The sequence below is a fragment of the Dermacentor silvarum genome, chromosome 2 (genome assembly GCF_013339745.2).
Source record: "Dermacentor silvarum isolate Dsil-2018 chromosome 2, BIME_Dsil_1.4, whole genome shotgun sequence".
NCBI classification, from domain to species: domain Eukaryota; kingdom Metazoa; phylum Arthropoda; class Arachnida; order Ixodida; family Ixodidae; genus Dermacentor; species Dermacentor silvarum.
In genome coordinates, this window is record NC_051155.1 from 181,771,167 (window position 1) to 181,788,416 (window position 17,250).

The 17,250-nt window shown below is 45.8% G+C and overlaps 1 protein-coding gene across 1 annotated transcript in view; it reads right to left on the minus strand.

Annotated features, from left to right (window-relative positions):
- The window catches only part of LOC119440596 (uncharacterized), a 118,563-nt gene that overhangs the window by 64,237 nt on the left and 37,076 nt on the right, over positions 1-17,250 (minus strand). The window contains exons 2-3 of the mRNA XM_049661993.1: positions 14,752-14,918; positions 196-332 (exon numbers count right to left, since the gene is read on the minus strand). Coding sequence (XP_049517950.1) covers positions 196-332; positions 14,752-14,918 — 304 coding nt within the window. The remainder of the gene's footprint in view (positions 1-195; positions 333-14,751; positions 14,919-17,250) is intronic.

The window sequence follows — 17,250 nt, forward strand, 5'->3', positions numbered from 1 at the left end:
ATTTTGAGAGCCTTAGAATAAATTGCATGCTTTACGCGGAGTGCCTAAATGTGTCAATGATCAGAAGGACCTACCCTATAACGACTCAGTGTACGTTTGTGCAAAATCGCCAAAATTGTTTCAGGGTGGCCTTTAATAACGCAGGTAAGTAAGCGCGTACCCGTTTCGCACTAGCATGCAATGTCGATTGCTCACCGGAGAAGTCTCGCATGTCCATCTTGTGGGCGACGAGCAGCGCCCGGCACTTGGTCAGCTCTCGCAGGAGCATCTGTGTGCAGCACACCAGGTTCACCAGCTGCTGCGAGTCCACCGGGATGCCGTCCGACACGGCGCTGCGACACGAGAAGAAGAGAACAGACATTTCCTTCAATCACCGAACCTTACTTGGCATACGCAGCGTTCTGAGAATGAACTAAGTCCCGACAATTCCTCAAGCCGGAACAGTCACATGTCGCCATAGTTAACACCGAAGAAGTTCCCATAGGTTCATTTTGCGAGAACGTGAGCCTGTCTTCATATTCAACACCGTCTCGTGCCCTCCCGTGTGTTCTGGTACCCTCCGATTGAGAAAGTTCACTCTCGCTGGGTACAAATAGACGTGCATATTTATAGGGAATACGAAAAGCGCATTGAAATAGTCTTAAATGTGGAGCTAGCAGTTATTCCCGCTTAAAGCAGCTGCCAACACATCACTGTTGTTGAAATTATGCTTTCGTGTCCTTGCAAAACAGCAAAATCGAAAACAACAAATATAAAGGGGTGTGGGGAGGAAGTCAAGGACGCTGTGTCACTCGGACTTGCAGTAGAATTCAAGTCTAACTACATAATAACCGGCAGTGCGCAAAAGTATACAGCTGCCTTATCAGCGCAATAGCTAGTTGATGCCTGCAAGAACATATCGACAAACCCAAAGAGGAATGACCCCACCGGCGGATGATGGCCTTCCTGAGCACGTTAGTATACTAACAGGCCCTACAATGCGCTTGCTGTCGTGTCTGCTCCTTTCTGAAGTCTGCTCCTTTCTGGGGTCACCGCCTGAGAGCACTAGATTAGGTCCGTTTAGGTTAAGCCAACCAAACTCAAGTGTTACAACACGCTCCCTTCTACTTCGTTAACCCGAGAGGGCAACTGAGAGCATACGTGCGGTTCTGTAAAGAAAGACAAAAAAAAGGCCCAATCTCATAGAACAACGTCAGAGCACGGGGTTCAGTGGTGCGTCATTCCAACGACGCGATGCCCCGGCAAGCCCTAGGTCAATCTTATGCGAGGAGTTTGATTACTGGCGCCGTACCATGGCTTATACAGGTTCATCGTAGCGTGCAAAGCAGGATAAAGAACAAAGCCTGCGTCTCGAGGGAGATCGCCGGACGTTAGAAGATTGAAGCAGAGTTGATTAGCTCCTAACGAACCGTATATCTACTCCGCTCGCTTTGTTGTCTCAAAATATGGCGCATCGAGCCTAATCTATTATTACTATTCATTGATGACGCCAGCCGGCTCCGTCTAGGCACAGAGAGGGAGATGAAAACAAAGCATTAGGATGGATTGTATCAGCGGCCGCCACAAAATTGAAAGTACAACGTATGCAGTGGCCATTTCCTCGCGGTGAACCAGTAACTGCGGGCGATAAGCTCATGAATATATATTGGAAACGAGTGGGCCTCTCCGGCGCTCTTCGATTTTTGCTTGCACAGTTCTTCCTTTGGCCGTGGGCGGAGTGGTAAGTATATCATCGGTAGTGTTTCAAGAAGTGGTGGTACGACTTATTTCGCCCGCGAATTCGGGAGAGCTCCAAGCTCCCATTGCACAAATCACGAAAGCACGGGACTGAGAGACCCATTTCGGCGTATTGTATTTGTCATTTCAACGTTGCCAACAACAGAACTGTAGTTAGGTTTGGTGCAAAACATGCGTACTCTTTTTTACAGACGCAGGAGCGCAGCTCAGAGCATCGCGTCTTCATTCGCGGTTTATTTCACATTTGAGACAAAGACAGCACGTGCCTTGCGCTCACGTGAGTAGCCCTTAGTTTTCCTTTTCTGTAGGCGCGTGTTCTGCAGCAGACGTCAAAATAGTGGTATATGAAATTGGTCATCTAACGGCACCCTAAACTGGGTGAAGCCACAATAGTGGTACATAAGTTTCTTCTAACGACACCTAAGCAAGCTCTCGTAGCGCAAGAGATTGAATTGTGTAAACATCGTCGTGTTGCTACCACTCGTTCGCAATGCGGTGCTGTCATACTATGACAATTTACCAGAGGTTAAAACATGTTACCGTTAGCGGTGACACCAATATTTCGAACCGATTAAAACAAAGCGTTTCCTGCGTTCATGAAGGAGACTCGGCGTCGTAAATTCGGGCATAACACCAACAGCACGCAGTGTCATTTATCATGTGACCGCCAGGGGGCTTCACAATTTGAAAATATAAGGCCATGTCACCTATTTCAAACTTCATGGCCACTACTAGGCCTTCTCAATGCGACACCCAGCATGGCACCATCGACCAGCATTATCTCAACATAAACGTGCTAAGCATATCAAGATGCCGTTTGAAAGCAAAATGCATGCAGTAGTTCAAGTGCTGTCATTTAAAGAAACGCGTATAGACCATATCAACCCTTGCTGTTCTCCTATAGCTTACGCAGATCCCACATTACTTGGTATCTACGTAATAAGCAGATAATGAACGTTTGAAAGCGAAGCTTTCTATGTCTCACTTATTCGTCCGTGAGCGCCGCAAACGCACTGCAGGAAAGCCAACTTACACAACTGGAACTATCTGCGCATCTGCGCACACAATGGAACAACGGCGCACAACATACGTATCGGAGAACACTACAGGGGCGCTATAACGTAAAGCTATTCCAAACTTTTCGATTACAATTCTGCAATCAGCCCACCACGCTTGGTCAAAACATTTTCGGACCACTCCCAACTTCGCCTGTCTGTCACGCGACGTCACGAAAACCACAATAGCTCCCCATCTGATATAATGTGTACACACTGATTATGCATGATTAAACCGCACAAAAGGAAAATATTTATTCCTGGTTCGACGCCTTTTCACCATTAGCCCTCTGCTGTTGGTCCAACGTTTTCTGGCTACACCCACTTCGCTTGTCTGTCATGCGACCTCACAAAACCGCGAAATCTCACCGCTTCAAAGTGACGTGTACGCGAAAAAGATGCATCATTATGCCGAACAAAACTGAATTTTTTTCTGAATAGCCAGAGACTGCCACGTTCCGAAAGTAATAGAAGATGGCTGCCCGCCGATCGCTCAGGCCCTCGCTACTCGCACCTGCCGGTGAGCATGTATTTATTTGCGCATGATAAACCTTTTTGCGTGGCAGTAAAACGTTATCGAGCCCTTTCGGCACGTATACGACATCGCTCTGCCAACTCTTCCTTGCTGAGGATCTGTTTTAGCGGCATTCTTATCCTTCCGTTGCACGCCGCCGCGATTTTCGACCAGCCACCGCAAGCTAAGTAAGGCGAAGCGGACCAATCGGAGAAGCCGGCACCACCCTCTTCATGCGGTTATCTATTTTCACTGTGCTGGCTCGGCGCCATAGAAACCCTCTCCACTAGAGCATGCTCCACGCCTCTTTTCAGCCAATTAGATAACAAACACCTCTCAGTGCAGGCAATCTTATTCGTTTTGAAAGCGAACAAAGGTGACTTCCTCTAAACGAGGAGAGTGTTTGATTGGGTTGTTCAGACAACGCTGCGGGTCACTGCCCGATGCTTGCGTCGCTGTTTACGTAAATTTGACGTCTGGAGATTGGAATAAAAACAATTTGGAATAGTTTTACGTTATAGCGCCCCAATCTACATTCGCAGTTGTACCGATAAGAACAATGGGAACTGCAACGCCCAGACCAACTACCCAGACGAACTGTATATGCCTGGGGCGCCATAACGTAAAGCTATTCCAAACTGTTTTTATTCCAAACTCCTGGCGTCAAATTTACGTAACCACCGACACAAGCATCGGGCGGTGACCCGCAGCGTTGTACGAACAACCCAATCAAACACTCTCCTCGTTTATAGGAGGTCACCTTTCTTCGCTTTCAAAACCAATAACATATTGTCTACACTCAGCGGTTTTTCTTATCTAATTGACTGACAAGAGGCGAGGAGCACGCTCTAGGGGAGAGGGTTTCGATGGGGCCGAGCCAGCACAGTGAAAATAGATAACCGCATGAAGAGGGTGGTGCCGGCTACTCCGATTGATCCGCTTCACCTTACTTGGCTTGCGGTGGCTGGTCGAAAATCGCGGCGGCGTGCAACGGAAAAATAAGAATGCCGCTAAAACGTATCCTCAGAAAGTAAGAGTTGGCAGAGCGATGTCGCATACGTGCCGAAAGGGCTCGATAACATTTTACTGCCACGCAAAAAGATGTATTATTATACAGAACAAAACTGAATTTTTTTCTGAATAGTCAGATGCGCAAATAAACACATGCTCACCGGCTGGTGCGAGTAGCGAGGGCCTGAGCGATCGGCGGGCAGCCATTTTATTCCTTTTGGAACGGGGCAGTTTCTGGCCTGTATTTTGTAGTGATTCCTTTCCAGTGCTAATGCTATTTCGCGCTTATCGCGCTTTGTCAGTGGTCAGAGCGACGGTCCACTCGCGTTATCAACGGGATCAGCCGGCCGTGAGCGGCGGATGATAAGGCTAGTATAGAATAAGTCATAAGGCATCGCTACAAAATACCGGCATACATCTATAAATAAGTTTACATCTACATCTATTAAATAAGTTTGATCTCCTGAGCATTGGCGAGGTTAGGTTTCAATCACATGTCCTAAATCAACTATTTCTAGAGGTAATTAGTGAAATCACTTACCTAGAAAATTGTATTAGCGAGTGAAAGTGTTTAATTCGCGAATTACGCATTGTGATTTGACATGTAACCAATTTGTGTTTTGTTGTTTATCATACGGTTGTCCGATGCAAAGAAAGAAAAACACGTTTATTTCTCAAAACACAAAGATATCAGTTGTCCTTCAATTATAAGCATACTAAATCATTGATAAAGTTAATTTAGCGTTATTCTCGTCGCTGTAAGTGCGGTGTGCACATATAACTAGTCGTTCCATTAAATAGCACCGTTCAGACCTGCTTCACAGCCGTCACAACGATTCTGACTAATGCTGAACAAGGTACCGTGTTTCTCGACACCCGTACGGGTCAGTAGCATGGCGGCTCAGGTGTTCTGGTGTGGAACGTAACACCGCGATGCCGGCTCCTGCGTGTAAAATTATATTTCATTTAGCTGGAGGATTAGCTGGAAAGGTCGGAAGCATGTGCTTCTTGCTGCTTCTATTTGGGCTGCACTGTAAAATTATTTACTCCCTTAAAAGTGATTAGGGATGTTCACTCCAAAAGAGTGTAAGAGTGTGAGTTGTAGATTGATTTACACACTTTTAACTTTTAATGGTATAGATTATTTTACAATGTAAGGCGCCATGAGGGAAGAACCATGATGTGGCTCATCGCCTCATGAGGGATGTTTCTTCGTGTGTGTGCATATGTGCACGCATGCGCGCGCAGTGTCTACAGCGAATCGCTGTCACTGGCTCACTCGGCGTTGATTCTCTTCGCTTCCTGCCCGTACCTCGAAACTGCTCTTCCTCGCCTTTCACCCCATCAATACTGAAGGTGCCGCACGTTCTTCGCTTAAAAAGTAACTCAAGCGCAGCGCTCGCACCGCACTGAAATGCACAAGGCAGCCGTAGAGCACGAACGACATGAAAGCGACATCCGCCTGCAGTTCGCTTTCAGTATCAATTTCAAGTCAATTCAATTCATTTGTATTTGACACAAAAGCATACAGGGAATTTACATGGACTGTTTGAACCCATATTCAAAGGCTTGTAATGGGTACAATACTGAAGTGTTTTGCTGCCAAAGTAATTTCGGGCTTGTAGTAAGTAATACCATCCCCCTGAAAGCCTATTACATAGCGTGTCAATGTGGTTTTTCCAGTGTAGGTGACAGTCTACTACTACACCAAGATATTTTAATAGACAAGGGCGCTCGAGTGGATTGTCATTTAAGTATACTGCGTGAACGGAAGATAGATGTACAGGCTTATTTCGCGATTGAAAGACCATGTATTTTGTTTTATTGCAATAGCAATTAGATGGACACTGCAAGCGGATTTCTGCCGTCGGCGTCGCCTTCGTCGTGAGGTTCCGTAAAAAGTCCAAGGGCAATAAAATCGTCGCCGCGCGCCGTATGCTGTATGTGCGAGTGAAAGCGCGCGAGGGACGCATGCTTTCACGGACAGCGAACGCGTGGCGGAGAGCAAACGCGACTTCTTTCGTCGCGCGAAAGGCCACGGGGGGGGGGGGGGGGGGTGAGAGGAAGGGAGGGGGGGCGACGTGGTGCTGCGGCGCCAAATGCGTATCTTGCGACCGGGTTCGAGGGGATCTGGCGATTATATCTCGCGCGCGAAAGGACGAAAGTAGGAAGGCAGCGCGGGAATGTGGGGGTGTCTTGAAAGCGATCTCTACACGGCTCTTACCGTTGTATGCTCTCTGCTTTCGCCACTCAGTTTCCGTTGAAGGGATAGACCGCACGAACCTTCGCTCGCTACTGCGGCCGCGCTTGCTCACGCCCGCTTTTTGACAGTGGTAGTCTGCGGTCATCGAGTGTGATCTATTCATGCTTGCTTGTGCGCGCTAACACCATACTCGTTTGGACACGTAAAACCCCAGAAATAAGAAGAACCATGCTTGTTAATTCAATTAGTAAGCGAATGTGTCCAAGTATATGCAGCCGATAAAACTATCCCTATTCCGTATAGCTCTCTACTAATTTGCGATCGCAATTGATGCTTCGCCGTTCGGGCAAAATTGCAACATTTTTTTCTGCGTTAACTGGTAATTTATTTTCGGCAAACCATCTAGAAGTGTTAGTAAGCTCAGCATTAGTTTTCCTTTGAACATCTTCTTTGCATTTCCCATCATTAAACTTCTCTCTCTCTCTCTCTCTCTCTCTCTCTCTCTCTCTCTCTCTCTCTCTCTGTGCATCATGTCCTGTTGCTATTATAACTCGGAATACAACAGTATTTGTGCAGAGCTTAGTCATTATTGTACAGAGAAAAAAAAACTAAGATCCCGGGACTGATCCTTGGGCAACACCTGTACGAACTCGCCGAGAAGACGATATGAAGTTACGCATTACGACTACCTGACTACGGTTTCACATGTGACTTCCGAGCAACTCGGTGGCCTGCCCGCGAAAACCATAGTATTTCAGTTTATATAGTAGGATGTAGTGATCGACGGGGTCGAATGCTTTTCTTATGTCAAGAAATATACTAGTGTGGCAAGCTTATTGCTATTGAATGCTTCGTTAAGTATTCGAATCAGAAACAATACTGCAGTAGATTTGGGAAAACCTGTCCGGAATCCTGGTTGCTGCGGGCTAATTATGTTGTGCTTTCCTAGAAATTTCTAAGTTCACTTCGCAAGAATTTTTTCATAAATAGTATTTAATATACTCAGGACAGATATTGGTCGAGAACAAGAGTGATCAAATTTATTGCCTTTCTTAAATATTGGTATTAGCTTAGCCAATTTCAGTGACGATGCATGGATATGTACAACTGCTTAACGAGAGGTTCAAAATAAGGTACAGTACATGTCCTAGCAAGTCAATGTTTTCTTTCACCATACGTATTGTTACACCATCCAGACCAGGGACCTTATTACATGGCATAACTGCTACAACTGACAATAATTCACAAAACTCTATGTCACAAATAGATAACGTGTTTTCAATAAAATGGGACAGGCCTGCGCAGGGAAGTGAAGTTGCAAATTTATTAGATAAAGATACTCCGAAGTTTGAATTACATCGATTACATTGATCTTGCTCCTCCGTTATAATTCGGCCTTATGGATTTCTTAGTACTTTCTCTTATTTCTATGTTGGCATCCCGTTGCCTAATTTTCTACATAGGTAAGCAAAAAATTCCTCCGTAATTCCAATGCCGCCTTGAGGGTATTTGCGATTTCAATCAGGCAACAAGTTCACTGCTTTTGATGTGTATCTACTTAAAGTTGCGCAGATTTTGATTTTACTGCACCAAAAAACTGGCTCACTGGCCATGTTTATTGACTACTAGCTGTTCGTCAACACAATTAGGTCGCTTGGCAAAAATCTCGTTTCAATCGTATAATTATTGAAGCGAGCAATAGTATACAAAATAGAGTGCTCGCATTTCATTCCAATCTCTCAGAGTGCATTAACCGCAAAGCGAATTCGTCACAAACCCCTCCACGAAGCCAATGTTCCGGCAAATTTTGCTCCTGCGTGGTGGATTAAGACCAGCAGTAGACACATTCGATAACAAGCGAAGACGAGCGTCTCCCATCATTAGTCGCGTTGGCGTCTGTACTATGTACTCTAAGCAGCAATATATGCGTATCGTTGCTGCTCATACCCACTCTCGTTGTTACTATTCGCCTTTATGAACTCTGCTGGTATATATATATATATATATATATATATATATATATATATATATATATATATATATATATATACAGGATATGCAAGCTCTCTCTCGCAAAACCGGTACAGTGCTGAGTTCAGCTACGAGGCGTCCTGAGGTGACCAGGGCACAATGCAGAAGAAGACAGTGCCGTGTTTCAATTGTGGCTATATGGCAGATTACACATGTATGCATTCAAAGCGTTCCTCAGACAGCAACATCCTTGCTCAACCCGCAGTTCCGTCTACAAACATGCGCCAGTTCAGCCGTCCCTCTCGTTCTTCCATTTTACACCGCGAGGTTTAAATGTATGCAAGTAAATGTCAAATAAGACGAAAACTGTCAGTCTGGTTCAAGCTATTAAGGTACGATCACTTACTTTAGCATTCCATAAACCTCATATAGCTGTTCAAAAAGAGTGCGCCCGCAAACTGTTGGGACACACCTTTGATATGAGTGGTCTATTTTGTTTCACTGACCCGTCGTATGCACAGGGACAAAAATGTTTTATCCGCCTAGGCAGCAGAGTAAAAAAAAAAAAAAAAAGAAAGAAACTGCGCACGCAGTACACAGCAGTTGAAAGATACACGTTCACGCATCACCCTTGACAGTTCCGAAGTTCGTGCCACGCTGAAAAACGCGGCGAAACGGTCGCGTTTGCTCTACAGTGACGGGTCTAACACATGCGGCCTTAGCGAGACTGCACGTATTTAGTCGGGCGGCTCTAAGCCGTCGCCGACGGAGATTCCGAACGAATGGAGCGTCGGGCACGGCTGCGCTCCTCGCGCCCGAGGCCGCGCGAAGCTGCTTCCACTTCCCGCCAAGGGCGACGCATCTCCGCGCAGTGCGCGTCCATTAGGCTGGCGCTCGTCTGTCGGAACATTGTCGGAGGCTCCCTAATGCAGCCAGGACAGAGAGAGACTCTTCCTATTTTTCCCTCATATCTTCCTATACTGCCTTCGAAGTGGTGCCGCCCCCTCGAACAGCCCCTGCTAACACAATTGGCACGCGTGATTCTTGGCTGTCTTCTCGACAGACAAAATACGTCATTCTCTCATGTTCTTCTTTTGCTAAGGCTGTCCCATTACGTGCGTCAAAGCTTTCGAAAAATGCGGGCTGAAGGAGTGCGCTTTGTTTCCTCCTACATACGCTCAACCCCCCCCCCCCCTTTTTATCCTTTATTTTATGCCGTATGCGATGGTATTCTCGTCGCACCGATGGTCGGAGCCATTGTCCCGCGAGTGTCCTCGAAACTTTGCAATCTACGACAGCGCTTAACCCTTCTCCTACAACTGAGCGCTTTCCTGTAGTCTCCGGCTCATTATTTGGGCTATTTCTATCTTGTCTTATTACTTTGTCCTCCAGAACCATCGTCGGTCACCATTTTTTTATCGTAGCAGCCAGTACTTATTTCTTCTTATGCTGCATCATCACGTTGCCGTCAAGAATTTCATGCGCCTGATGCACGACCCCTGAACTCAAGCGCCAGGCATCACTCTAAATATCTCAGTACTTTCGTGTCTTCATACGCTGCCGCTCTGACACACAAGTGCATTTGCATTCAATAGTTGGACTGTTCATTTTTTAAGTGATGCTAGGGACTTGCGTCCTCCAAAGGGAGCTCTCGGATGGAGAAATTTCCAGCCCGGACTGCTAGTCTGGATACCTCTATTGCCCCTGTAGCCATACGACTTCCAAAAGCCCCAGAAGCCAAATATAAGAAGCGTTTTCTAAAGGTTATTAGCTATTCGGACGATTTAAAAAACAGAGATCGCTTCGCGTATAACGTACAGTCAAGGAGAAACGAAACGTGAAAACAACAATCCAAACCCGAGCACAAAAGATGGAGGGTATAGACTTCCCACTGTTAGATAACCGTCTTCGGTGGCACAGGCGAGGCTTTTCCTTTAGTTTTATTTTTAATGCCTCACCATAATTTTTATCAGATAACCGTGCCATTTCTTCCACTATATCAGCAGAGTATCGCGCCACAAGTTAACTTAGACAGACGACATGGTTTAACAAGTCAGCCATGCTGTCTACTGAAAAAAAAAATTATTCTTGTGGTGCATTTTTTTTTTCATCAGACAATAATGATATGAGAGAGAAAGAGAGAGAGGGTGTATAGAACGGCTGGGAGGTTGACCAGAGTTAGTTCTGGGTGGCCTTGTGCGGGTGTAAAGGAGGGGTTAGGGGATAGAAATAAAAACGTTACGCGCAGATTCCACGCACTCCGGCAATAGATGCCATGCAAAGCGTTTAGTAGCTATAGCTGCCTATCTAGCATATTTTCTGGTTCTGCAAATCGTTTCCTGATGGACCAAGGACGACATTTTGTAAGGCGAGCAGTTGTGTGTGTAAGGACAGCAGCAAGACGATGGCGATATCAGTATTATATGACTTGTTGTTTTGTTGTCCGGTAAAGAAAAGTTAGAACCTATTCCGCTACGACCTGGGCCAATCCCGAAGGCGGTACGACAATCGCACATCGACTACGAAGCGTTATCTGCTACGGGGATAGGGCTGGGCAATGTGGGCCGATTCCGAAGACGGTGCAGCCAGCTATCTGAATGTCACCGAATCCACGAAGGCCGGCGCTCGCATTCTAAACCATGCTTTTGAGTTACGCGTCCCATATTGAAATCTGTAGACAGTTGCTCTTCCAGTAAGATGGCACAGATTAAAGTGTGCGGGCTTTTTTTGTTATTATCATCTGTATTTAAATAGAAGTTGGTGCCAATAAGTAGGCGAAAGGCGAAGCCCCTGAAAGGCGAAGCATCAATTGCGATAGCAAATTAGTAGATAGCTATTTGGAGTAGGGATAGTAGTTTTATCGGCTGCATAAACTTGGGCACATTAGCTTACTAACTGAATTAACAAGCGTCGTGTCATCGCGCACAAGCAAACGTGAATAGATCACGCTCGGTGACTGCAGACCACTGTCAAAACGCTGGCCGCAAGCGCAGCCGCCGCAGTGAGCGAAGGTTCGTGCGGCCTATCGCTTCAACGGAAACTGAGCGGCGAATGCACAGCGCATACAAAGGTCAGAGCCGTGTAGCGATCGCTTTCAAGATACGGTGCGGGCGACCACCGCAGCCGGGCAAAGTACAAGCGCTGTTGTTGGCAGAGTAAAAGCTGCCCCCCCTCCCTCCCGCACTGCCTTTCCGATTTCCTCCTTTCACGTGCGAGACTTAGTCTCCAGTTCTCCTTGCGCCCGGTAGTGAGATACGCATTTGGCGCCGCAGCGCAACGTCGCCCCCCCCCCTTCCCTCCCTCCCATACCCCCACGGCCTTTCGCGCGACGGAAGTCGCTTTTGCTCTCCGCCGTGAGTTCACTCTCCGTGATAGCGCGCGTCCCACGCACGCTTTCACTCGCACATACGGCGCGCGGCGACGATTTTATCGCCCGTGGACTTTATACGGAACCTCACGGCGACGGTGACGCCGACGGCAGAAATCCGCTTGAAGTGTCCATATAATTGCTATCGCAATAAAATTGTTGGATCGAAAATCACGTAAATGGAAGAACAAAAAAATAAAGCAAGCTATAGAAAAGCATAAACAGGCGTCTATAAATCATCGAGAAGCTAAGAAGTTGGGATTACAGGAAGAACAGGTGCTCCTTAGATGGTACAAAACCTAGAAAAGAAAAGGGTGGCGAGTGAGCCGGTGCAAGAGAAAAATTAAACACACAAGTGAACGTTGGGTGCATAACATTCGCAAAAAAGACAAAGGCGCGCCAGAAAGATTCTGGAACCATGTAAGAGCACTCGGAGCTACAAAAAAAATTCGCAAACAGTTATAAAGGACAAAGACAGTAACGTCTTCGAAGGAGACGACGTGCTGCGGTACATCACAGGCGTTATTAGGAATAACTTCGGCATGAAAGAAAGCGTAGTTCAGACTCACTCAGATCCAGCAACATCAGAGAAGTCTGAGAGATCAAAATTTAGCATAGAAAACCTTTACTGCAGAAAAGCTGGAAAAATGTGCTTAATAACACGGTCGCAGGACCCAATGAAATCCCAATACTGTTAATCAAAAACCTCGCTCCAAAGAGGAAGGCGCTGCTGACTAATGCTATAGAGCAAGTGATTAAAACGATGAAAATTCCGGTTGGATAGCGTGAAAGCATGATGAAACTGATCTACAAAGGCAAAGCCGATAAGGATAAGACGAGCTCGTACAAACCAGTTACAGTAATGTCGGTGATATATAGAAAGCCATAAAGATAGAACTGTCGAAGTGGGTGGAGAACAATTATGTACTGGGGGAACTACAGAATGGGCTCAGACCAGGCAGACGCTTCGAGGATAATATGTTTGTACTAACTCAGTGTATATAGATTTCAGTAGTGCACAATAGACCTTTATGGATAGCATTCCTAGATATTAGGGAAGCCATTCTCAAGCACGAAAGCATAGAGGACGATTTCGTCGAGCTCCTGAGGAAGATATATAGAGACAACCAAGTACGAATTGTATGGGAAGGCCGAAAATGTAACGAAGTGGTGAAAATTCACCCATCACTGAAGTAAGGATGTCCTCTGTCTCCATTGTTGTCCACGCTTTATGTCAAGGGCATAGAAGTACGACTGAAAAACAGTGAATAAGGCTTTGACTTATCATACATACGTAATAGACAAATGGTGCAACAGAAGGTCCCTGGACTGATGTATGCGGACGAGATAGTGCTACTATTGAACAGCTCAAGAGATTCCCAGAGACTTGCGAATATGTGTGGCAACGCAGCGACAAATCTAGGTCCTATGTTTAGCACAGAGGAAACGAAAATTATCATGTTCAATAAACGGACTAGTAATTACGCGGTATCAGCAACTCATGCCTATAGTCAAGCAATATAAGTACATCGGCGTATACAGAAACAAAGTAAAGGCCTACTCAAGCATCCACCATGTTAATCTAAAAATAAAAGTAAGCGAAATGCAGCAATAATGAAACATGGGGCACCTTGGGGCCACAATAAGTACGATGTGGTGCATGGAATCTGCAATGGAGCAATGGTGACAGCGCTAACGTTCGCAAATGTCATTGTGCGTTTAAAATCGGATATATCGTCGCGGCTGGAAGTTAACCAAAGGAGGGTATAGGCCGGTTGGCTTTCGGAGCCCACGGTTGAACCCCAATTGAGGCAGTACAGGGTGACATGGGTTGGGCCTATTTTGAAGTCCGAGAAGCAGAGAGCAAAATTAGTTTTGAAGAATAAGACTCAGAAACATGAATGAAAATAAATGGGCGGCTAAAGTGCGCAGGTATCTGTACTTGCAAAGCGTGGACACAGAATAGAGGAAGAGGTCAAGAAAGTTGGCAACCAGGTACAGCATAATTCAAACTGTAAATAGACAAGCAGAAGTCATCAAAAAGAAAGTGAAAGAAACAGAGACAGTGAATTGAATGCAAAGAATGGAAACAAAAAGGACCATGGGGATTTACAAGTATGGGAAGAAAAAATTAGAAAGAAAAATCTGTGCTATAACATAAAGTGCCGTGCCGTGCTGTTTGAGGCTCGAGCTGGTTGCCTAAGGACAAAATTATACCGGAACAAATATTCGCAACAGCATGAGGCATGTGTATACTGCGGCAAAAATCCGGAGACCACTCAGCACACCCTAACGGAATGTGAAGGGATTCACCCAGTGGGACCCTTATGTAACGTACACCTTCCAGAAAGACTTGCATTTAAAGTGGACGGAAGCATCAGTCGGTCAGCAGTCGAGATAAGCAAGAGAGTTTTGGAGTATTAGTGGAAAATAAAAAGCAAGGAAGAGATTGGTAGACCTTATCTGTTACAGGCTTAGGTAGTGGTGCAAGGTAGATAGAGAAGTGTTGAGGAAGAGAAAAAGCTTAGGAAGTTGTATACAAAAATGCTAGAATGAAAAGCATGTATAGAATACCTGATTAACTCAAGCAGGTTAGGTGACTATTTGTCACCGCCCCGTTTCAAAGGGGATGCCACTAAATCATCATCATGCTCATCACTCCGACATGGTAATTGTGCTCAAAAGGATGGTTATAACTTATAACAAAAGTAGCAATTAGAAAAACTAAAGTGACATCATTTCTAAAGTTCGACTACACAAAATATAAATTTTTCGCGCGACGCGCAGCGCTTAAAGTCAACTGAGAGGCATTGTCGGCACTGCCTTGACGAAAGAATGACCGGTCACAGCTCAGCGAGCGCAAGCGTGAACGAGATGACGTCAGCAGCCTCACCTGCGAATGTGCGGCAGCAGCAGGTGTGCCGCGTCGACGCAGGCCTGGACGCAGCGCTGGCGCAGCGTGCGTATCCGCTGGCGCAGCTCGGGCCCGTCCTGGGCGCTGCTCACACTCAGCAGCACGTCCCGGAACAGAGCCACGCCCACGTTCAGCTCCTCGATCAGCTGCGTGGATGGGGGAAAAGAAAAAGGAAGGTTTGTCAGGACGTTTGACGCAGTGACTAGCGCGTAATTACGTGCAGTAAGAGACACAGATGACGACAGATCCGATCCTGTCAGTGCTAGGAGCGCCAGGAATGCAACAACGTTGTATTTTTTTTTTTTAGTTCTACCATGTCGCGTTTTACGGCAAGAAAAGTGCAGCAGTTACCTCGCTAACACGGCTGCCAGTACAGATACATGTGCCGTGAACGGCTAGAGCCAACTGGCGACCCTGGACCAGTTCCCGCGAGCTGCCGTGGCCAGTGGGGCTCTACAAGAGGGCTCCACCCGAGATTAACCACACTACTCTTCGTACGATAAAGTTTACTCATAATAATAATCATCCCTACACCAAAACTAGAAAACGACAAAATAACACCGCCTTCATGGTTATGACGCTGAGACTGAAGACAAAAGAGAAGAATGTGCACATCCGAGCTGTCAGGCATTATAAAAAGGAAATATGGTTTCTTGATTGTTATTCAGCAGTAAAAGGGGAAAGAAAATCGGGACATTTTGCCATCCCGACTGCGTCTAGTCGGGACTCGAGGCATTTACTCAAAAGTCGGGACTGTCCCGCTGAATTCGGGACGGTAGGCAACACTAAAACAGTGCACGTCACAGATACACAACATGCACGAAGTGCACCACAACACATAACGAATCATTTAGCATCTCATTCACCAGTGTCTCTGAGGAACGTTAAATGTGCCTTCGTTGCATGAGATGCGCTAGCAGCGTTAGCCCGTGGACTAAGCACGTGTTGCAATTCAAAGTATAACATTCTTTGATGAATGTTCAGTGCAGACATTAGGGCTGTTCGTTCTAACGTCTTTGCGTATGTGGCACATAGGGCAAAGTGCCGATCTTATCCGTTTAATTTTAAATAGGAAGTGGTTAATATTGTTATGAGCCAGTTGTCCGGTGGACAAACAAGATGCTGAAGCATAGAGCCGACGAGACGAAGAAGAAGTGAAACTGTGGTTCGCCATCTTTGTTGTTGCTGGCCAACATTTAGTCTCCTTGTACATAGTGTAAATAACAAAACCTAATGCGTCACTCTTAGAGAAAGGTATCGGGAGTTGCTCTGCAGAGTCGTGGAGCATATATTGATTGGGTGATCAAGGAAGTTTGTATCAGTACCGAAGAAAAGTCGTTATTGGATTTTATACTTATATCCCGCTTCTTAACCCCTCTTCGTAACACTATTTGAGTTTATTCCAAGCTGGAATTTCCCAATTCGCGTCAACTTGCAAGCTTCGTATGTCCAACCTTCTCTCTTGGCTGAAGTGTATCGTGCGACTGTCGGAACCGTCCATTTTTAATGCAATAGGATTTATTGGCCTCATAATCTGTTTCGGACCTGGACTTCCCACTAAAAACCGCGTCTCTCTTCGCTAGAGAAATGATAAGCCGCAGCAAAGAGGATTTGAAGAGCTCATCTGGAAGAGTACGCAGGTGCACGAACGGGGCACCCTAATTACTGAGTCGTGGGTCATACGCTTACTGCTTAAGCAGCTATACTATGTATACGTGCGGCGAAGAGTAAATGATTATTAAAATCAGAAAAAAATGACGTAGGTGGCACTGGTGACGGTGTCACTACAGGCAGGCTTAGCCAAGTAGTCTGGTCAGGCAATCGCTTTGCCTGAACGTATCTTTCCGAGAAGCGTGTCACCGCCATGCGTCCATTAATTTAATCTCTCGCAGAAAACATGCGCCCCGATGAGCACTAACTGTGGTCCTTTTAAGAAACCTAGTTTGTTTGTTTCCTCGTGAATGTCTGCATATATTTCACACGTAGCGTATAGAACGCAGTTCAGGTTCGTTTATTTGCGCATTTTTCTTTTCGCTGTCTCCATCCTCAAGCTGTAAGGTGGCCGACTCCATTAAAAGTAAATCTCTCCAATTGAAATGGTTCTTTGTTTTTTAAAGAAGCATTTTTTGCCTGCCCCATTTTTTTTTTTTTTTTCAATCTTGGCTTGTGGTGTACGACCTTGGATGAATGTCTGATTCCGAATGGCTGTGCGTCTCGACCATCTCTACACAATCAGGCTCACAGCGCCCTGCTTACTTTTCTACAACGAACTGACTTGGCTTTCCGTTTCTATAGCGCATATTTTTTTTTCTTTTTGAGTGGCAAAACTATTATTGTTATTTTTTTTTACTATAATTGTTCTTTTGTAGTTCGTGAGACTGGCGGTGAGTTCTTTTTATCCCCTATTGCCGTACTCTATACTTGGTCGTTGTTTCTTTTGCAACTTTTCTCTTGCATATTTTACAACACAGCACGACC